At 38.7% G+C, this 22,961-nt stretch overlaps 2 protein-coding genes across 2 annotated transcripts; one reads left to right on the forward strand and one right to left on the reverse strand.

Annotated features, from left to right (window-relative positions):
• Nucleotides 1–913: 913 nt before the first annotated feature.
• LOC101558304 (olfactory receptor 2G3-like) lies at nucleotides 914–1,849 on the reverse strand. Its single transcript, XM_004622137.2, has one exon. The coding sequence runs from the start codon at nucleotides 1,847–1,849 to the stop codon at nucleotides 914–916; it is 936 nt and encodes a 311-aa protein (XP_004622194.2).
• A 9,041-nt stretch (nucleotides 1,850–10,890) lies between these two features.
• LOC129402431 (olfactory receptor 2G3-like) lies at nucleotides 10,891–15,574 on the forward strand. The gene is made up of 2 exons (XM_055128995.1): nucleotides 10,891–11,805; nucleotides 15,539–15,574. The coding sequence occupies exons 1-2, from the start codon at nucleotides 10,891–10,893 to the stop codon at nucleotides 15,572–15,574; spliced, it is 951 nt and encodes a 316-aa protein (XP_054984970.1).
• The last annotated feature ends 7,387 nt before the right edge of the window (nucleotides 15,575–22,961 follow it).

Below are 22,961 nucleotides of genomic sequence, written 5' to 3' on the forward strand. Positions count from 1 at the left end.
GAATATAAAATAACAGAATAGGAGACTAACAACCAAGAATAGAAGAAATAAGTACCAGGAGGTTGGCTCCATGACTTGGAAGCCGGCCTCACCTGCTGGGGGAAAAGACAGCTCAGATAGAGAAAGGAACACCAAGTAAAGTACGGTTGGAGGACCCACTCAGGATGAGAGATGCGTGCTGAAATTAGACTATAGATTGAACACGATGGCCACTCAATACCCCTATTGCAAACCACAACCCCCAAAAGGAGCGAGAGAACAAAAGGGAATGCCCTGCCACAGAGGTGGGATGGGGCGGGAGGCATGTGATGTGGGGTGGGAGGGATACAGGGATCATCGGTGGTGGAGAATGGGCACTGGTGGAGGGATGAGTTCTCGAGCAATGTATGACCGAAACACAAGCAAAAAATATGTAAATCTGTAACTGTACCCTCACGGTGATTCACTAATAAAAAGAAAAAGTAAAAGAAAAGACAATACTACATGACTTCCTGAAATTAATATATGCTTCAAATTTTTCTATTTGAATAAACATGAATTAACTAATCACAAACAAATGAGTAAAAAATCCATTTACTTAGAAAGATAAATTCTTTGTAAAAGACAATAATCTTAGTATATTCTTCAACTCTCCAGATACTGAGAGAATGTAAAAATATTTCCCTCTCCATCACTCTCTTCATCTCTTTCTCTCTCTCTGTTTCTCTCTCTCTCTCTCACTCTCTCACTCACACTCATGGAACCCTGAGCTACAGTTGAATCTAAATGTTTCTTTTTCAAATAATATTAGTCATATCATATGTAAATACAGAAAGGTCATCAACGTGTTTCTTCCATCTGTAGTAGCAGTTATTTAATGATATGCTTCTTAAATTACCTTCTAGCACAAAAAGTCACTTTCCCTGACCTTTGCTTAGGCACTGGGTTCTCTTCTGAACAATCTCCTCAGAGCTCCTTTCACATCCTTGTTCCTCAGCGTATATATGAGGGGGTTGAGGGTGGGAGTCGCAACACTATAGAAGAGTGTAAGATACTTTCCCTCAACATAGCCATAGTACTTCTGTGGTTTGATGTATATGACTGAGCTGGTCCCAAAGAAGAAGGACACCACTATCAGATGAGAGCCACAGGTCCCAAGAGCCTTGCGCCAAGCTTGGGCTGACTTAAGTTTTACCACTGCTTGCACAATGAGTCCATAGGAGAATAGTATCAATAACATGGGAATAAGGATGAGAACTAGTGTGGCCACAAAAAGCTGGACCTCATTTGCATGTATGTCAACACAAGCCAACTTGACCATGACAGGCACCTCACATAAGAAGTGTTGCAGACGATGGTGTCCACATCGAGGAAGCCGAAGGGTGATGGTGCCTTGGATGAGAGTGTTCCCGACTCCACTCACCCATGCCACTGCTGCTAGGGCCTTGCAGAAGGAGGGGTGCATGATGGTGGTGTAATTGAGAGGTTTGCACACAGCTACATAGCGGTCAAATGCCATGATAGTCAGGAGGACACATTCTGTGGAACCCAGGGACAGGGACACATAGAGTTGGATGGCGCAGCCAGTCCAGGTGATGGTCTTGGATGGTCCCTTCAAATTCCACAGTAACTGAGGGACGATGCTGGTAGTGAAGCAAAGGTCAATTAAGGAGAGGTTGGTGAGGAAGAAATACATGGGTGTCTGGAGTTTGGGGTCTAGGAGGGACACAAGGATGATGGCTGAGTTGCCAACTATTGTCAGAAGGTAGGAGACCAAAACCACCACAAAAAGGATGAGCTCCAGTTGGGGCTGGTCTGAGAATCCGAGCAAGACAAAATCTCCCTCAGATGTTTCATTGTCCTGTTCCATTGGTCTGTTAAAATAAAAGATGAAAATGAACACAGGGAATTCTATTGAGAAAAATGTGATGACTCACTCACCATATTTGCAGTAAATTCTTAGGTGAGTTACTTTAATTAGTGAGGTTACACAGAAAAGAAAAAAATTGCATTGCTACTTTGTTTATTTTTCCATTTTCATCTTTTTGTCTCAAAATGCATTAGCTACATTTCCCATTCTTGATTATTATTAAACTTTCCAGTTTGGGTTATACTTTTGTTAGTAGAGGGGAAGGGAAAGGAAATAAAGATAGACTGACTTAAACGTCCAATAAGAAATCAATTATGAGTGATGAAATTGTCCATTCTAACAGAATTTGTGATGCAAAAATAATGTACAGCAATATAATATGTTAGGAAAACAAATATATTTTCTCTAACTCATGGCAAGGTGGGTTGTGGTATTATGTCTCCTTTGTCGTTTGATTTAGAGTGATGATGCCGGGGATTAAACCTGAGTCTCAAACATGCAATATGTGTTTTGACTATTGAGCATCCACTTTAGCTTTGTACCAATAATCTGATCCAGTACGGTGTAACGGTCTCAATTTCAATATAAAGGGGAGTGAAATGATTTTCTAATTTTCAGCAGCTGCATGTTTTACCATAAAACTTGAGCTTAAGTTTGATACTGAAAAGATATTTGTGAGACATGCACACAAAAATCACAAACACACAACTCAGATGTGATACCTCTTTAGACAGCACAAGTGCTTTTGATGAAAACATTTGATAAAACAGCGGGTAGGGGGTTTGCTTACATGTGGCCGATATGGGTTCAATTCCCAGTACCCCATATGGTCCCCTAGCACCACCAGGGATAATTCCTGAGTGCAGAGCCAGGAGTGACCCCTATGCATCGGTGGGTGTGACCCAAAAAGCAAAAAAATAAATAAAAATAAAAATATTAATATAAAGTCAAAAATAATAAGGTTAAAGGGTCACATATGTGATCCAATGGTAAAGCTTTTGACTTGAACTTCTGAAGCATAAGCACAGGACATTTTTTTCAAGGTAACACAAATCTAGGGAAAAGCATTGTCACTTAGCAAAATTATGAAATAGTATATCTTTGTCACGTATGTTACTGTGTTTTGCACAATAAATGTTCTGAATTATATTTTCTACCACATTTCTTCCCTTAGAATTTTTCAATAACATCATCTGATCTCTCTTAAGATAACATTTTAAGATAGTTTCTTACTGAAATACTTATTTTTTGGAAAAGTGAAAGCTAAGTTGTAGTTTTGTTCAAAAATGTTTAAATTTCAGAAAATAAAATTGCCTGTGAAATTGGATAATTGCAAGTTTAGATAACTATTTTCTTTTTTCTTTTTTAAATTTTTAAGGCACTGAATACTTTTCAAATATAATTGTTATCCTGAAACTATACACAAGGATAACTTGATATTTTATAAAGCAGAATGATCTTATAGAACAAAAATTTCACACCTGGTCCTCATATATAATATAGTTAACTTTGTGTGTGTATATGGGAGCAGAAGACAGAATGTTTAAACTCTACTTATAGCAACATTCAAGTAAACAATGTCATTTTACTAATTATGGTCTCTATGTTTCACACTAACTCCTCAAAACGTATGTCTTTACTGAGAATGTGTACCTTTATTACATGAACTTCATGTCTCCTCTCTCTCCCACAGCCTTGGGATTTCATTATTCTATTCTCTGTGACTATTATGTCAGCCTTTTTGTATTTTTCGATTCCTCATATAAGTTATAACACATGATATTTGCTTTTGTCTAATTTCATGTTGCACCATGTCCCCTGATTTTCCAGATTATACCAAATGGAAGAATTTCTTTCTTTCTCATGCTAAACAATATTAATATGTGTGTATGCTCTTCATAAACATTTATTCTCTGTATTCATTCACCTTTGAAGGGCATATCGGCTATTCCAATTTATTATCTATCGTGCATAGTTTCAATGAACATGGTGTGCACAGATCTCTGAGATACTGATATTGATATTTTATTTATTTATAACATCATATATGTCATGCATATCTTATAAACAAGAAATGTCTCTCTAATAATATACTGTCAGGAGCGAGACTGCATATTTCTGAGACATATTAATTTTAAACAATCAAATTATTTTCCAGAATTGTGGTACCAATTTATGTTCCTATAAAAATAGTGTAAGAAGTCCCTAAATTATTTAGTCTAAAGCTGTTTATATTTATATAGCAAGTAACAAATTCTACTGAAAAAGTATGAGAATTCATGTTATATAAAGTTCTAAAACCCACATACTCCTAATTCTGTTCAACAATCAAATACTAAAATTTCCCAAGTTTATATCTTAGCTTTCATTTCTAAAAGTCACACTTCCTTTATGCTTTTACAAAAAAAAAAGTTTACTTCAACCTTTTCCTTTTATGAACATTTGAGAAAGTGAGATAAATCTTTTCTCTAAGTATTCCACTTTGACAATCAAAGTTTCTAGAACTCTCAAAAAATTATATCACATTAAAATATATATTATTTCCATGATTTCCAGAAAATAACATAACTTAGATACTTTAAAAAGTTTTTAAAATCCAGCTTAAAATTGAATTGCTTGTAAAGTATTATCTTCCAAAATATTCATTTACATTTCCCAAAGCACAGAAATTTTTGAATTACCCATTCTCTAATTAGGCATCAAGTTTCAAAATCACCTGATGTAATGAAATATTAACTTAAGCTATAACAGAAGCAGAAACAAAAATCAGAAATAAATTTGTTACTTTTATGAGAACTAACGGCATACATGTGGATCTTCAGAGTGAATGATTTATAAGAGATTTATTTAAAAAATTCATATATCTAATTATTCCCCTTGTATATTTTATCTATAGTACATGTACTTCAAAATTTATTGTTTAGCATGGAGTTGTATGCTGTACTGAGTAGAATATTCTCTGAAATTTTTCAAAGACAAGAATTCTAAAAGAAGGCTTTGAGGAACACCTTCACTTCTACTCTTACATAAGTGCTAACTTCCTATCCTGATTATGTTGAAAATAGTCCTACATTCTCTCCTCTTTCTCTCATTTGTAAGTAGACCAACCTATAGACTGGACCTGGAAATATGATGTCATTTCTAATCTCTTCACAACCTGAATCGAAGATATAAGGTTTGAAGACTCTATTAAAATAATCTGAGAATAAATGAAATTACCAATTAATTTATTAATTTTGTCATATTAACTTAAAATATTTATAATAACATTAGTTTACCCTAAACTATATTAAATTTTAATTGGAATAAAATTTGAAGTTGCTCCTCTACAGTCAAGTACACATGCATACTGGTGTGTCTGTAGGCTAAAGGGTGGTGACATGACACCTAATAAGTAGAAGAATAGAAATTCATGTTTGCACATAAGGTATCTATATCTATCTACCTACATGTTAAGCCCAAAACATAATAGCAAAATACAAATACATCATTCCAAATCCTGAAATATGAACAGAAATGATCATGGGCTATTTGAGAAAGAAGACCTGGCCAGGAAAAGAGCAGCTTTGCAAAAAGCTCAAGTGTATTTTCCCCATACATTTTTCTGGTTATTCCTGATGTGTGAACATGGCTATGCAAAGATGCATCGAGGTTAGACTTCTCAAAGGGCTCCTGAGAAGTAGCTATAGCTGAGACGTTGTGACTCTTTACAGTAGTTGAGTCAGTCAATGCAAGCAGAAACAAAATCAGAGAGAAAAAGTTCCAGAGATGGGAGAAGAGAGATTACTTACTTATATAGTCATCCCCTTCTATCTTTTATCTTCACTATCATACAGAAAAGAAGAAATTGTGACCTGACTTTAACATATTAGAATTTCTTCCTTGAAGTGAATATCACTGTCCAATATCTATAGCCTGGGTGAAAGTAAATATTTCTTAACCAACAATCCCTAGATAAAAATCAAATTAGAGAAAATTAAAAGAACATAGGATATGGAGTCTCTTAATACCCTGAGGATTGTATCTCAGGATTTTTTAATTACTGTGGAGCTGTACACTGTCCAGAGCTGGGTTTTCTCAGGAGAAGTTTAAATGAAGGTATTTTCCAAGTAAACTTTTGCTTTGTCCCCTGCCAGGAAATTTTATAGAAAAAGTCTCTCATCCATACTCAAACCTTTTAATGGTGGTGGTAATGTCTAATGGTGGTGGGATTAGTGTTGGAATATTAAATGTAATGCATTATTGTGGAAAACCTTATAAAAATAAAATATGAATAAATGTAAATGTTAGTATATTCTTTCTCATGTGAAAAGGTAAAGGGGTACAGGGAAGCAATATATTTGCTATTCAAAATTATGAATATAATCATATAAGCAACACAAGTTCTGCTTTAATTACAGGTCTGTTCAGTAGTAAGCATAGGACCATGATGTGGTTCTGAGGTAGAGCACTTGACTTCCATTTGTGAGGCCTAGGTTTGATTTCTGGCATTGAAAAAATAATAAATATAAATAATTTTCATGTCAATAGATGGTAAGCACATTAATTTAAATAAGTTTTGTCTTATTGATCATTAAATTTGTTTACAATTTTAACTTCAATTATTAATTTCTGCAATTATATTTATAATGATATATTTGGTTTAAATATTTCTACAATAATTATATACTTAATTTAAGGATGATAGTTCTTCTGATTTGTAGATGTGACAAAGGGCTAATATCCCAGATTCATAAAGCACTTGCATAATGAACAAAACTGCAGAAATTCCATCAAAAATGGGGAGAACTGAATAAACACTTTCTCAAAGAAGACCAACAGATATCTAATAGGTACATAAAAATGCAATCTTCATGACAAATTAAATCAATAATGAGATATTGCCTCACATCAGTGAGACTGAAAAGCATCAAAAGAGCAAAAACAACCAGTGTTGGGGTGAGGCGGGGGATGTCATTCCTACCCACCATCAGTAGGAATGCAGATGACCTCGGCCTCTATGGAAACCATCAGGGAGACTCTCATAAGAACAGGTAGCGCCCTCAGCAAATACCCCCAAAACGAACCATGCAATTTGCTGCAGCTTGGATGGAATTGGAGGGCATCAACTTAAGCAAAATACATCAGAGGTAGAAGGACAAATGCAACATGACCAGACTCATCTGTGTGTAGAAGAGATTCAATGGGGGTGCGTGCCAAATGATAACAGACCTTCTCCCTGGACCTGGACTGCAGAATTGAGAACAGGAAGCAGGAAGTGGTTGCTGGGGTTGAGAGAGTAAACTGGAAGTAACATGAGGACATTGGTGTAGAGTATGCCAGCTGTTTTAGGGATAAATGCAGAAAATCATTGCATATTTTAAGATGATGTGGCAATTCTGCATCTTTGGCTTAATTCCGTTATGATGTGAAGGCTGTTTTAAATTCATTTCTAAAAGTATCCTAGAGTTTGCAATATTTCTCTTCCTTTTATACAAAATATCAGTCTTACCCCATTGTGTATAACTTTTCAGGAATCCCCAATACGTATAATCCCCAATTACACCTTCTCAATATATGCTATTTCCCTACAGCCACTTCTTAACTCTTCAATCACTGGGTATTCATTTCAGGAAACTTCATACCAATATAAACATCTCTAAACTCATATATACAAAAAGAATTTACAACAATGACGGTTACATTTAACGTCATAATGAGGGCCGGAGTGATAGCACAGCGGGTAGGGCATTTGCCCTTGAACATGGCTGGCCCGGCTTTGATTCCCAACATCCCATATGGTCCCCTGAGTACCGACTGGTAATTTCTGAATGCAGAGCCAGGAGTGATCCCTGTGCACGGTCAGGTGTGACCCCCCCCCCCAAAAAAAAGCAAAAAAAAAATCCCAACGAACTATTTTTAACATTTGAATAGCTTATTTGAAAAAATAGTTTAACTTACTGGCTTTTGACATCTAGTGAAATTGTTTTGAGTAGAACCAAATCATGTTCTCACTGCCTACTATTTTAATTCCTTTCCCTGACTCTTATTCCATAGCAGATAACAAATACCTCGCATGGTCAAGTAAAGGTATCTGTTAAGAATACCTTTGTGGCCAGGTATATTGCCCCCGAGATGGGAGCCTGTCTCAAGAGCTGGGGGAGAAGGCAGCTGGAATAAAGATGGGATCAGTCAGACAATGATGGTTGGAGGAATCTCTCGGGATGGGAGATGAGTGCTGAAAGTTAAAGGACCAAACGTGATAACCTCTCAGTATCTGTATTGCAAACCATAATGCCCCCAAATAGAAAGAGAGTATGGGGGAAATTTTCTGCCATGGAGGCAGGGGCAGGCTTGGAAATGAGAGGGGGGTATACTAGAGACATTGGTGGTGGAGAATTTGCACTAATGGAGGGTTGGGAGTCTGATCATTGTATGATTGAAAGTTAAACATGAAAGTTTTACAAGTTTATCTCATGGTGATTCAATAAAAAATAGAATACCTCTGCAAAAAAATATGTGTGTGCATACATGTGGGTCTAATAGCAATTTATGGTGATAACAATCTATTGTCTTCCCATGGAAGTACATACCTCTGTGTCTCTGCTCTCTCTAGAGACCCATCTCCCTCCCTAATATAGCAGCAGGAAGTAGCCTGAGAAAAGCTCCAGAGATGTCTACTGCTGAGCGAACAAGCTCACCACCACTGATCTCCCATCTAAAGACAGCTTGAGCATGTTGAGGATTTTGCAGGAGAGCATGAGGTTGCAGATTGCCCATCAGGTGCTTTGTCTGCTGTCTATCGGTCAAGGAACTACCATTGTGAATGAAGCAACAACCTCAGTGCCTGGTTTGTTATCTTTCCTCGTGTTTGGGCAGGGAGTGTTTGTGGGAAAGGGTGGGGAGAAGAACATGTATTTTAAAAGTTGAGGCAATCCGGGGATATTTTGTTTAGGACACAATTTTTATATATAATTACTATGTCATTGCCTAAAATGCTCACTCTCTTTACAGGCATAAATTCCTTATCTCAACTTGGTTAAATGGTGTGTTAAAGGAGTAGAGAAAATTTTCAGTGTGATGTTTCATTGTAGAATGTTGGTTATCTTGGAATATAAAGCCACAAGGGAAAATTGATAATATAGATTCATCAAGCAAAGTGAGGCCACTCATTGTCTTTCTTTAGTAGATATCCAATTTTTCAACAGCATGCTTTTACTCTTTTCTGTGTAGTATAGTAAATTTATCCAGATAAAGTCAATGTATTCAAATATTTATCTAAATATCAATGCTTTTCATGTTTTATTTTGGTACATCAACATCTATCAATGCATTGAAATATTTTATTTTAGCACATCAATGTTTTCAAATATCTAACTTTATAAATGCATTCAAATGTTTTTTATAATAAAGCAGCATTTTATTTTGTGTTTAATTAATTTGATCAAATATATGCTTACTTGAGGCTACAGTATTTCACCAGTAATTGAAAATACACTTAACACTGATGGAAGCTATATAGAGTTACAAACTTGTTGGGGTTTCACATCCCTTATAACGCTTGAAACTCTATCAAAACAAGTAACTTCTTAATTTGAATTAAACAAATTTTAGAAAAAAAATTCATTTTAAAAATTTAACTTATTATTTTTTATTAGTGAATCACCATGAGGGTACAGCTACAGATTTACATATTTACGTGCTTGTGTTTCAGTCATACAATGCTCGAGAACCCATCCCTCTACTCAATATTTTGTTTTACCATGAAAATACTCTGCCAGAAACATACATGTTTAACAATGTGGTCACCATGGTTGTTTACCTTCTTTTTAGTTATTAAAAAATAGAAGAATCTTTTCCAAATCACCTAACAGTTAAACCTTAGCAAAAGTACACCTAATTATTGCCAAGGAAGAGAAAAATAAAACCACTTACCCTCTTAAATTATGAAATGTACCTCAGACTTATCAGTCTGGTGCCTTTTTTTTTTAGCCAAAAACAGTAAACTCAGAGATTACTCGAAACTCTGGTGGTGTTTAGGTAACTATAAGCAGATGCAGTAATAAGGATTGAATATGGTGACCACCTGAATGCACCTTACCCTTATTAGCTGTCTAGTCACTTGTCTAGGACTCTAGAAAAAGAACTTTATTCTCTAGTCAAAATGTTTAAAGATATGTAAGAAACATTTATTCAGAGTGTTTGTTTTGAAGGGCATTATTTAGGTTTTTCATCTTAAGATAATCAACCTACTACAGTCATATTGTGAACTCCAAAAATGATAGTCCAGAAATATAAACTTTCATAAAATTATTTTTGAATCCTTGCAATGAATAATTTTAATGACACATGATAAATAAATTAAAACATCAGTGGATTGTATTAGGATGTGATTGCCACAATGGCATGTGGAAGTAGTTGTCACAGGGTTTGACATTTGCTTATCTAACTGTAAACTATATTTTCTAGAGAGCAGTAACTACACAGATGGCAGAGCAAAAATCAAAATAGGGAAATCAGGTCAGTTTCCTTAACTGTTATCAATTTGTAGTCACATCTCTGGGAGTTACATTCTTCAAACAAAAACAGATAACAATATGTAATCGTACCTAACTATATTTCTTTAGAAAATTATAATTAACCTAATTTTTCTATTTCCTTTTGTGTATAACTGATTCTTGTTCACACTTACATTATTTAAGATTAACTTTTATATCTATGATTTAAATAACAATATACCAATCATGTTAATTTTTATTTCCTTTCTTTTGGCAGTGTGCACATTGATGGACTATGTATTTTATCATCATTGTTTGCTATTAATATTAAGTTCTTGGTATACAAATTTAATACATTTTCTAAATTCTAATGTTTCCACTTCAACACACTTGCTATTTAGGTACTGCACATCGGTCTCTTTTTTGATAGCAGTTTATCTCATTTCATTTTTTTGCATTATTTCATCCTTCTGTTCAATTAATATTTCCATTGGATAGGATATCTGATTTTATTTCCACAGGCAGAAAACAGGAATGATCAAAACAGGTGATTCATCAGAAGCCATGAAAGAGACAAATTTTAGCCAGCCAGCAGAATTTATCTTACTAGGCTTCTCTGACCAGCCCCAGCTGGAGCTGGTTCTCCTCCTGGTCATCTCTGTCATATACATCATGACCCTATTGGGGAACACAGCTATCATATTGGTGTCGTATTTGAACCCCAAACTCCACACGCCCATGTATTTCTTCCTCTCCAATCTCTCCTTCCTGGACCTCTGTTTCACTACCAGTATTGTCCCACAGATGCTCTGGAACCTCAGGGGCCCCAAGAAGACCATCACCTACACGGGCTGTGTGGTGCAGCTCTACATCTCCCTGGGGCTGGGCTCCACAGAGTGTGTCCTCCTGACCGTGATGGCCTATGACCGCTTCAATGCCATCTGCCGGCCCCTCCACTATGGAGTCATCATGCACCCCAGGCTTCTCCAGCGACTCGCAGCAGTGGCCTGGATCAGTGGTTTTGTGGAATCCACAGTTCAGACCATCCTAGTTTTCCAGCTGCCTCTTTGTGGCCACAACAGGATGGATGATTTCATGTGTGAGGAACCTGCACTGATTAAAATTGCCTGTGGCAACACAGCCTTCCTGGAACATGAGCTCTCTGTAGCTAGCGTCCTGTACGTGGTCACACCTCTAGGGCTTATCCTGGTCTCCTATGGCTGCATCGTTAGAAGTGTGCTCAAGATACAATCAGCTGAGGGCAGGAAGAAAGCGTTTGGTACCTGTGGGTCCCATCTAATTGTTGTCATCTTGTTCTTCGGGACTGCAATTGCTGTCTACATTCAGCCTAAGAGTAAGTACACACAGAATCACACAAAATTCCTCACCCTCTTCTACACTGTAGTGACACCCTCACTTAATCCTCTGATCTACACCTTGAGGAACAAAGAGTTTAAGTCAGCCTTAAAAAGGCTGCTGGTCAGAGACCCCCCCTAGGCTGAAGTGCAAAATCACTTCATGCTGACACCAAAATATTAAGGACTGTTAAGCTTTGTCATACTTTCTCTTCTCACTCAAAGTACTACAGCTATATCTAAATAAAATTACAACATAATTTCCTTTCAATGATATCTGAAGTTACTAACTTGAAATCTTAGTCTCCAGGGGCATAAGGAGAGGGGCCCTTTTGTAAAGATCCAGAAACAAATCCTATAACTGTCACTGTTATACTGTTGCTCATCTATTTGCTCGAGCGGGCACCAGTAACATCTTTCTCCATTGTGAGACTTGTTGTTACTGTTTTTGGCATTTCCAATATGCCACGGGTAGCTTGCCAGGCTTTGCCGTGCGGGCAAGATACTCTCGGTAGCTTGCCAGGCTCTCCGTGAGGAGTGGACGAATCGAACATGGGTCGGCTGTGTGCAAGGCAAATGCCCTATCCACTGTGCTGTATTTTGTAAAAATATATATGAATATCTATGTATATGTATGTATGTATGTATGTATGTATGTATGTATGGACATCATGATATCCTGGAGTTAATGTCCTACAGATATTGTATAAATCCATTTTGTCATCACAGTAATGACTCTTCTCCCTCACGAAGTGAGAACTCAGATCATAGCATTGTATGAAGGTTTGGGTTGACCTGAGGATGTTTTTCCTTCCTCTCAGGCTCACAATCAATGATCCTGTGCGCTAGGTTTCATTCATAGTTTCCGCTGGAAAACTCGTCATTACCTTCCAGTTTGCCTTCTTCGGAGAATTGTTGATTCCTTTTCATTCAGTAGAGACATCTGGGATTAATTACACCCAAGGATATTTCTAACCTTCCCCTCTCATGGACAAAGAGGCCCAAGGGATATTGAGTCAATAACTGAATGTTTCTTTTATTCGGTTCTTACCAGCATGGAAAAACCTTTGATTTCTCTTTATCAATACTTTAGACATGCACTCTAAGACAAATGGGGAAATAGGCCACATCCCGAGTACTCAGGGCTTCCTCCTGGCTATGCTCAGTGATGTCTCCTGGGTACTTGGAAAACCATATGCCATGCTATGGATTAAACTGAGGTCAGCTGCAAACAAGGCAAGCTCCTAACCCCCATGTTATCTCTCTGGCCCAGGAGGATTTTCTTATTAATTATAACAAAGAATTTTCTTTTTTCCACACTCCATTTTTCTTGTGATATCTAGTTTATAATACTGCTAATGATCGACAGTATATTTGCAACATCATTTCAATACCACACTCACCACGTGGTGCCCACTTCCCCTCATCAGTGTCCCAAGGACCCCTCCCATACACCACCTTCTCTCCTCCATTCAGGCAATAAATGTTACTTCTAGGTCAGCAATTTCCATGCATGTAGAATAACCAAAATAATGTTGTGAGGTATTAATTTGAAGGCCATATTAGACAAAATACTTAAGAGCTGACTTATTTTTTCTATGTATTTAGAATTTAGTGAAAGGTAGTTTTCGCTCTTGCTTGTGGTGGTATGACACCTCGGTTTGAGGACAGTGCCTTCCTAAGGCTTTTGGCCTCCCCATCAAACCTGTCTCTACAACACGCATTCTCACCACCGTCCAAGTGTCACTGGGGACTCTGCAATACAAAGTGCCTTTACTCCTACTGCCTGCTCCTCCTGTTCTCCCAGTCTTCTTCAAAGCAATCTTTTCTGCTCGAAATCACTAGTTCTTCCATCTTAGCTTCCAGAACCTCTCTCTTGTCTCCCTCGGTTCCTCTTAACCATTCCTCTGGATTCATATCATTTTGTGTAGAATTTAATTTCATGGTTTCACACCAGAAAAACATCTTTTTCTCCAACCTCAGATCCTTAATCAGCTATTTTACACAGCCTCTATGTCTATCTACTTTAATGATTTTGAGGATGAAATTGAGAAATGTGGACTGAACTCGAAAACAGGCGACTTGACTTTTTATTCAATAAAAAATTAATACAATTATTAAAATCAAAGGTGCCATCCTACATTTATTTATATATATAGACGTGTGTGTGTGTGTGTGTGTGTGTGTGTGTGTGTCCAACTGAAAATCTGTGATTTGATTTCTATCCTCCATAGTTGATGGCCTCAGCCTGAACAGGTTCAGGACATTCTTCAGTTGGAAAGTAATTTTGTTAACTTAAGTTACATCACTGTCACTGTCATCCCATTGCTCATCAATTTGTTCGAGCGGGCACCAGTAACATCTCTCATTGAGAGACTTATTGTTACTGTTTTTGGCATATCCAATATGCACAGTAGCTTGCCAGGCTCTGCCGCGAGGCTCCATATTCTCAGTAGCTTGCTGAGCTCTCCGAGAGGGCGGAGGAATCGAACTCGGGTCATCAACCGCATGAAAGGCGAACACCCAACCACTGTGCTATGGCTCCAGCCCCTAAGATACATCATTGTAATTTAATGTCTTCCTCTAAACTAGTACTCTTGCTAGGACATGGCTCAAAGAGCTGGACTATATACATTGCATGAGAGTGCCCCAGGTTAAACCCAGGTACTGCATCGTCCCCCCAGCACTGTCTGCAGTACCTCCAAGCACCACACCGGGAGTAGCCCCCACAAACTATCAGATGTGGCCCCCAAAAAATCAAAATGAATAAGTGAAAAGTTCTTCATGGTATTCAATAAATATAATCTTTACTATCAATTTATCAAATGTAAAACATTGAATATACTTTGTCTTTTGCTTTATTTTATGCCGACTGTAACAAATTATTTTAATTGTTGCATAAATCACAAAACATATTGCCTAGAATGACAAAAGCTAGTTGTGGGGAATTCTCAGGTGTTCTAATACTTCAAAGTGATAATCATACAGTTTTGCAAAAATTTTAGATAAATTATTTAAGAATAAATTTTATATGCTTATCTATGGTTTGGGCACAGCGGTTGGGGGTTCGCCTTTCATGCATTTTCAATTCCTCTGCCCTTCTCTGAGAGCCAGGCAAGCTACCGAGAGTATTGCACCCGCATGGCAGAGCCTGGCAAGCTACCCGTGGAGTATTTGATATGCCAAAAACAGTAACATTAAGTATCACAATGAGAGATGTTACTGGAGCCCACTCAAACAAATTGAGGAGCAACGGGATGAGAGTGACAGTGACAGTGATCTATGGTTTTGCCTATCATATATTTGTACTAGTTTTCATCTGAAAAATGTTATTCAAGAGCATAGACTGTATGTTTATGTCATACAAATTTACTTTGATTAAATCTTAATGTGATAAATGAGTAAGAGATTATAATAATGTGAAAGTGGTGACTGAAAATAATAGAAACATTTTGCCATTACAAAGCTATATAAAAGAAAACTCAAAAATATGGGAAATTATACAGGTGAGTAACATATCACACGAAGATAGCTTTTAAAACTTTGCCAACCAAGCCTTCACTGGATATTGCTATGCCGTGTGACCTAAATTATGGTTTTGGAGGTTGACTATTTGAGTGTGAGTTGTGCTGCATAGTGTAATCAACAAGTCTCACAATGGAGATGTTACTGGTGCCCGTCAAGCAAATCAATGAGCAACAGGATGACAGTGACAGTGACAGTGACAGTTATTTAGACTTGTGTGAGAACTATGTTTTCCCCTAGACTCGGGAGTGGGAAACTACAGATAGTAAAATAAGAAGTAAATTTAATTGTTACAATCATTAGGTTTTGTTGGGTCAAAATAATTAAATCAGACCAGAATACTATTGGATTGTCTATTGCATGTTTAAATTAAAATTTAAAAAAGTGTTTGGTCAGCTGTCGAAATCAGAATGCATGATCATCACAAATGGGACTGTATCGTATTAATAGTGACAAGTGATTACCCTCATGGTTCATACCTGGGAAACATGTATATTTTGCCATTAGAGTCACTTGGTTTAATGTCCTGATTATTAGTAATATCAACATTTCACTGATGACAGTTGATATGTTTTATATGCTGAGTTTTTACCACATAGCTTATATTTCCAAATATAGAACAAATATTTTGAAGTTCTCACTTTAGACAGAGAAAAACCTGTGAGTTTTAGATGTTAGGAATTTACCATGAATTATAGAGTTAATAAATAAATTGTGGGGACATGATCTAGGCTCTTAAGCTCTGTTACCACCATGGAAAGGGTGACACACATAAAATAAGTGTGTTGCACTTTTCATACTTAAGCAGAGAAAACAAATCACATTTTTCCATATATTTCAAGACAAAAGAGGATTAAATTACTTTCCCATGTTTTCGGGTGACTGCAACTTTACCCAAATATAAAAGTAAATGTGTAACTACTCTGGAGATTTTGTATAAGAGATAATTAAATTTAATAAGGATAAATTAGATCAAATTAGGAGAATATTATGTCAGAATATTACAAGATCAAAAATACAATTATTGTTACTCCTGACTATCCCTTGCTTTGCACATATATCTCATCTCATTTTCACTCATACATAAATCTGAATATAAAAAATGCTAAATTTTTATGAAGTTCGAAAAGACAGTTATGAAGTAGAAGATCTAAGTCCTCTGGTCCAACATCTTCACTGTACCCCAAAGAGCAAAATAAAATCTTTATATTGTGATAAACAGGACATTTTTCTTGGAGATAATTGTTTTTAGGAACTGTTAGAGTAAACTAGAGAAGAGACAAAATATCTAAGCAGAAGAGCAAGTAATAGGTAAGTGACTCTTAAAAATGAAGCAAAAAAACGGAATGGAAATGGAAGGGGGACAGGAAGAAAAGAGAGAGGAAAGAATAGAGACTAGAGGTGATGAGAAAGGAAATTTTAGCTAACAGCTTGACATCCCATTTTCATTGATTTGCTCAAGCGGGCACCAGTAATGTCTCCATTGTGAGACTTGTTACTGTTTTTGGCATATCAAATATGCCACAGGTAGCTTGCCAGGCTCTGTCACAGAATTGTCTCACCATTCTACAAGGAAGTGATCATTGATGTAAAGAGAGGGGTGCAGGAGGGTGATACCATTTCTCCGAAACTCATCAGTGCCACCCTTGAAAACATCATGCGACAACTGGAATGGGAAGGAAGGGGAGTGAAGATAGACAGTCGACAATTACACCACCTCCGCTTCGCTGATGACATTGTTCTCATAACGCCAAACATTGGCCAAGCAGCACAAATGCTAGCCGACTTCTACCTCGAGTGTGGAAAGGTAAGATTGCAGCTGAATCTCAACAAGACGATGCTCATGAAAAACGAACTAGTCCCTGAAGCTCCATTTGCTCTCAATGGAACAAACATCTCCGAATGCAGCAGCTATGTGTACCTGGGTCGAGAAATCAACATGAGGAACGACTTGGGCCAGAACTGCGCAGGAGAAAGAGAGCAGCGTGAAATACCTTCAAGAGCATCAAAGAAGTGGTTAAGAGGACGAAGAACCTCCAACTCTGGGCACATCTTTTCGATTCCTCCATTCTTCCTGCACTAACATATGCCTCAGAGACCTGTGCCCTGGATCTGGAGCTGCGGCACGAGAAGCAGACCCTCCGCGCCTAGAGACTGTGATCCTGAGGTCTCCTAACCCATTTTGGCACCAGAGCGGATTCTTGCAGCCATGCATTTTGACTGTGAACTGAGCTAAAATATTAGAAACCCAAAACCGAAGGGCCTCTCTTGCAGCCGCGCGGACTCAGAGTCTTCACTCTCAGCAATGAAGAGAAATTATTAGATGATGCCTATTCAGCAGGCCTGATTGTTGGGGAAAATTTCCAAACAATAATAGTGAGTTCTGTATGGAAATATGGAATGTACTCAAAGTATATAGAGAATAACAGGAATATCATTAGCTACTTAGGTGGGCGGTGGGGCAGGAGGGGGGTGTATTGGGGTTCTTGGTGGTGGAACATGTGCACTGGTGAAGGGATGAGGGTTTAATCAGTACTTGACTGTGACTTAAACCTGAAAGCTTTGTAATTTTTTTTCACGGTGATTCAATAAAATATTTCTTATAAAAAAAAAAGAGAGACCTGGGCCCTATGCAAACAGGATGAGAACACTATTCGGGTATCCCAAAGAGGAATCAAAAGAGCTATGCTAGGAGTATCACATCTCACTCAAGTGAGAGAAGGAATCCGGAATTCTGCCTTCCCTCGACGGTCAAGAATCAGGGATGCTGTCTCATTTGCCAAGGCATCAAAAATCAGATGGGCTGTACATGTAATGTGATTCAGAGATGACCGCTGGACTAGAGCTGTTACCGACTGGATTCCACCGGACGTCAAAAGACCACGTGGCCACCCACCAACTAGATGGTCAGATTTCTTCGTCAAATCCCTGAATGATCGATTTTAGGCTCTTCCCATTCCTGGATCAAGCAAATATCATTGTGCTGCACTAGCACACAACAGGGACAAATGGTGACATTACTGGCATCCGCTCAAGCAAATCGAAGATCAACGGGACTACAGGTGACATATGACAAGTAGACTAGAGATACAGAAGCTGAATAGACTGAAATAAACTCTCACACCTGGTAAGCAAACTCTTGACAAGGAAAAGAAGAATAATCAACAGGAAAGAATGTTCTTTTCATTTATTTATTTATTTATTTATTTATTTATTTATCTTTCTTGAATCACCGTGAGAACAGTTACAAAGCTTTCAGTTTTAATTCTCAGTCATCCAATGATCAAAACACCCATCCCTTCACCAGTACACATGTTCCACCACCAAGACCCCCACTATGCCCCCTATCCAACCCACCCCATCTGTGTGGCAGAAGATTTTCACTTACTCTCTTTACTTTGATTACATTTGAGTTTTCAACAGAAGACCCACTATTATTATTTAGAACTTTCCCCCAACAATCAGACCTGCCGAAAAGTCATCATTAGATGATTTGTTTTCTATTGCTGATAATGAAGAGCATCTAAGTCCAGAGAGATTTCACCAGAAGCCACTGGGTTCTCAGATTGGTTTATGTGCTTCTGGGATCATGGCCATTCAGAAGCAGAGGAGCCGCTCGTGGGTGGCTGCTCGGGGTCTCGTCCTGGCTGGGAACTGGGCTGGTTCAGCCCCCAACCCCCATCCCGAGAGTACCCATGTGCGCCATCACTGCAAGCTCATACCTCTCTGTTCAATAGCTCTGAAAGATGTCAGTCGCCATCTGCTGTTGAGGGAGAAGGCAGAAGGGACAATGCTCTTTCCCCAGGGCAGCACCAGGCCATAGCTTAAGTCACAGTCCAGGAGCATTTATGCCAAAAGCCACTTGGTCCAGTGATTGGTTTGTGTGCCTCTGGGATCATGGCTGTTCAGAAGAATGCTCTTTAAAAAAAAAAAAAAAAAAAAAAAGCAGGAATGTTCTTTTTGATAAATATTCAGGGAAGACTGAATAGCCACATGCAGAAGTATAAATCTGAACACCTATTTTAAAGCACTTACAAACATGAACTTGAGAGAAATTAAAGAATTAAAATAATACCTGATGTCATTACTGTCTTTAAAAGAAACATTATAGAGACCTAACTCAACACTAACTCTAAGTGAAATCCCTGCGCATATTTACGTTGCTCTATTTAGGTCTGTGCATAAAAAATCGTTTTAAACTTTTGTTGGAGGGGAGGGTTTGGACACACCCAGAAGTGCTCAGAGTTTGCTCCTGGTTCTGTGCATGGGTCTCTCTTTTGGTGGTGCTCAGGGGACCATATGCCATGCTGGATATCAAATGGGATCGACCGTGTGCAAAACAAGTATCTTACCCACAGTACATCTTCCCAGCCCTGTGGGCATTTTTGCTTTGCTTCAGTTTGGTTTTGCACCCAGTGCTGCTTTGGGGCTATTCCTAGCTCTGTGCTCAAATGGGACCCCTGGCAAAGCTCAGGGGAACATACTTGGTATTGGAGATTCAAACAAGGGTGGGCCAGACACATGCAAGGGAAGTTTGTTTTAATCCCTGACCTACATCTCCAGACCCCAAAAGTCTTCACCTAATACCCTAAAGTTGTCTCAACTCATTCCTTTGATCTCATTCACATTCCTCATCCTTTCTTCTGAGCTGAAGAGTTTGGGAGCATGTCTGGTTGGAAGGTCAGAGTTTAATTGTGAGTGCGAATGCCCTTAGCAAGGAAACACACTCTCTGCTTTACAATAGCCCTTCCCTTCAGGCCCACAAAGATCTTGCAGTTCACATGCCAGCTTTTGAGGCACTTTAACATCTTGATATCTGTGATCACATTGATAAAAATACCTGAACTGGCTTATTCATACCTTATTTTGTCCTATTTTTCTACGTTTTTAGCTATAGCTTTAATTGCCCTAGAAACTTTGCCCCAGAGGTGATTTTATTCTAGTTTAAATGACTCCAGATGAGCATAAAATTCCAGGTTTCCACCAACTTGATTATTTGTTTCTTATTTTTAACACTATGACCTTATTTGCCGTGTTTTAAAATATTTTTTTTAAGTAGAACTAGGAAGATAGCACAAGAAGTAAAAAAACAAAAACAAAAATTTGCCTCGCATGTGACCAACCACAGTTAGATCTCCAGCATCAAATATGGTTTGTCTCCCCCCTCGCCCCGCCCCCAACACTGCCAGGGAGCCTCCAAGAATAGCCCTGGAGCATCACTGGGTATGACCCAAACCCCAGGATCTTAAAGAAATTTAAACACATTCTTGAATTTGCATTTAAATTTCTGACACATTTCCACCAAATATTCACTTGTAAGATGTGATTGAGATAAGAATTGGAGGGGCCGGAGCGATAGCACAGTGGGTAGGGCGTTTGCCTTGCACGCTACCAACCCAGGTTCGATTCCCAGGATCCATATGGTCCTTTGAGCACCACCAGGAGGAATTCCTGAGTGCAGAGCCAGAAGTAACCCCTGAGCATTGCCGAGTGTGACCCAAAAAATATGAAAAAAAACCCCTAAGAAATGGAGGAAGTGAGATAAGGAAAGAAGACAGATTCTATGGGATATTGAAAAGGAGGAAGAAAGCAAAAATGAACTTTAGATCTATCATGGGAAACTGATGTACACTCATACCCTTCACTAAAAGAAGAAAATCCAGTCCTGGGAGTTCTACAAAGACTACACTTTGACTTTCTCTTCTCCAGTCTCAGCAAAAACATTTATCTTACATTTTTCCAAGAATCTTCCAAAGATATTCTATTTTCTTCTTTTCTTGCCCTATTAAGTATCTAAATTTTTCACTCATAGTTTTACCTCCTCTAATATTTTATTTAACTTTATCTATATGTGACTCCTTGTTCTCATAATAAAATAAACTCCAATTTCTCAAATGTTTGAAGAATACATGTTTTAATTCTTTACTTCCACTTAGTGTTCTGCATTTTCCTGTTCAGTCACAAAATGTTGCAAGCAATACAATGAGCCCTCACTTATTGCCAGCAAGTTCTTGGAAATAGAAATTTTATGTAGAAGTTTGTATTAAAAAATTTATTTGGGGGCTGGAGCGATAGCACACCGGGTAGGGTGTTTGCCTTGCATGCAACCGACCCAAATTTGTTTCCCAGCATCCCATATAGTTCCCTGAAGTCTGCCAGGAGTGATTCCTGAGTGCAGAGCCAGGAGTAACCCCTGTGCATCGCCAGGTGTGACCCAAAATAAGCCCAAAAAATAATATTTTGATAATTTTAATTATTCAAAATAAATCCCGGGAGAAGTCCCCTCCCCGCCCCCTGCCCGCCGCGGCTCGGGGCTTCTCCTGAAGCCCCTGCCTGGCACCTGTCCGCCGCCGCCGTCGGATCCTGACCAATCTCCATCCTGCAGGTAAACAGGCAATCCCTTGGAGAGCCTGCCTCAGCGCGGAGAAGTCCCCTCCCTGCCCCCTGCCCGCCGCGGCTCGGGGCTTCTCCTGAAGCCCCTGCCTGGCACCTGTCTGCCGCCGCCGTCGGATCCTGACCAATCCCCACTCTGCTGCTTAGGGGCGTGTCCTCATCTCAGGGGGCGTGGCCTAAAAAGTGGGCGTGGCTTATTTCCGGAGCGGCCAACGCTAACGCGGCCGCAGTTATTCTTTGCTACCTCAGCTCAATCCGTACTGTGTATTCCTTTCAAAACTCACTTTTGCAATCTCAAACATTTACGCAAAATAGCCATTAGCTTAGGCTGACACTATAAAAGCTATCAGTGAATAAGGGAAGTTTAGCACAATCGGAGCCCCTTCTTCCCACAAAAAGGAAGAGGAATAAAGAACTACAAGGTTCCAACTCTGCACTTCCGTGACAATATGAAGAAACAGCGAAAATCCCCTCCACCAAGAGAGGGAGAACAAAAGATACTAGAAACCTCAAAAGAGTCTCCCAACATCTACGACCTCTCAGATAAACAATTCAGAGAGGAAATATGGAGGAGAGTCGACCTACTCCAAGCAAATATGGAACAGACATCCAATAAATTAAGGGAGGAGATGAATCAAGCGCTCGAACGGTCTACCAAGAAAATACAGGAAGAAATCAGAGCAGAAATGAGAGCAGAAATTTCAAACCTTCGAACCGAAGTCTCACAAATAAAGCAATCGGTAGATGAAATAAAAATCTCACTAGATGCCCTCAACAGCAGAATGACTACAGCCGAAGACAGAATCAGCGAGCTTGAGGATGAGCTGCAGAAAGCTTACAGACAGCAACAAATCATGGCCAAAGACCTCAAAATGGCTATAGAGCGAATCAGAGCCCTGGGGGATGACTTCAAGAGGAACAACATAAGAATCATTGGAGTACCAGAACCACAGGGAAGTAACCCCAATGAAAAAAACATAGTCAAAGACATCATCGCTAAGAAATTCCCAGAGCTGGACAAGGCAGGCGTCCAGATACAAGAAGTCCGAAGAGTGCCAGCAAAAAGAGACCCAAATAAAAAGACTCCAAGGCATATCATAGTCAGAATGGCGGATGCTGTAGATAGAGACACAATTCTACAAGTAGCAAGGTCAAAGAGGGAAATCACATACAAAGGAGCACCCCTCAGATTTACGGCCGATCTGTCAGAAGAAACCCTCCGAGCCCGAAGACAATGGTGGGACATAGTGAAAAAACTCAACGAAATGAATGCCTCACCAAGAATACTTTATCCGGCTAAACTCTCACTCAAACTCGAAGGAACCATACACTACTTCTCGGATAAACAACAGCTCAGGTCCT

This window comes from Sorex araneus, chromosome 2, assembly GCF_027595985.1.
Source record: "Sorex araneus isolate mSorAra2 chromosome 2, mSorAra2.pri, whole genome shotgun sequence".
NCBI classification, from domain to species: Eukaryota; Metazoa; Chordata; class Mammalia; order Eulipotyphla; family Soricidae; genus Sorex; species Sorex araneus.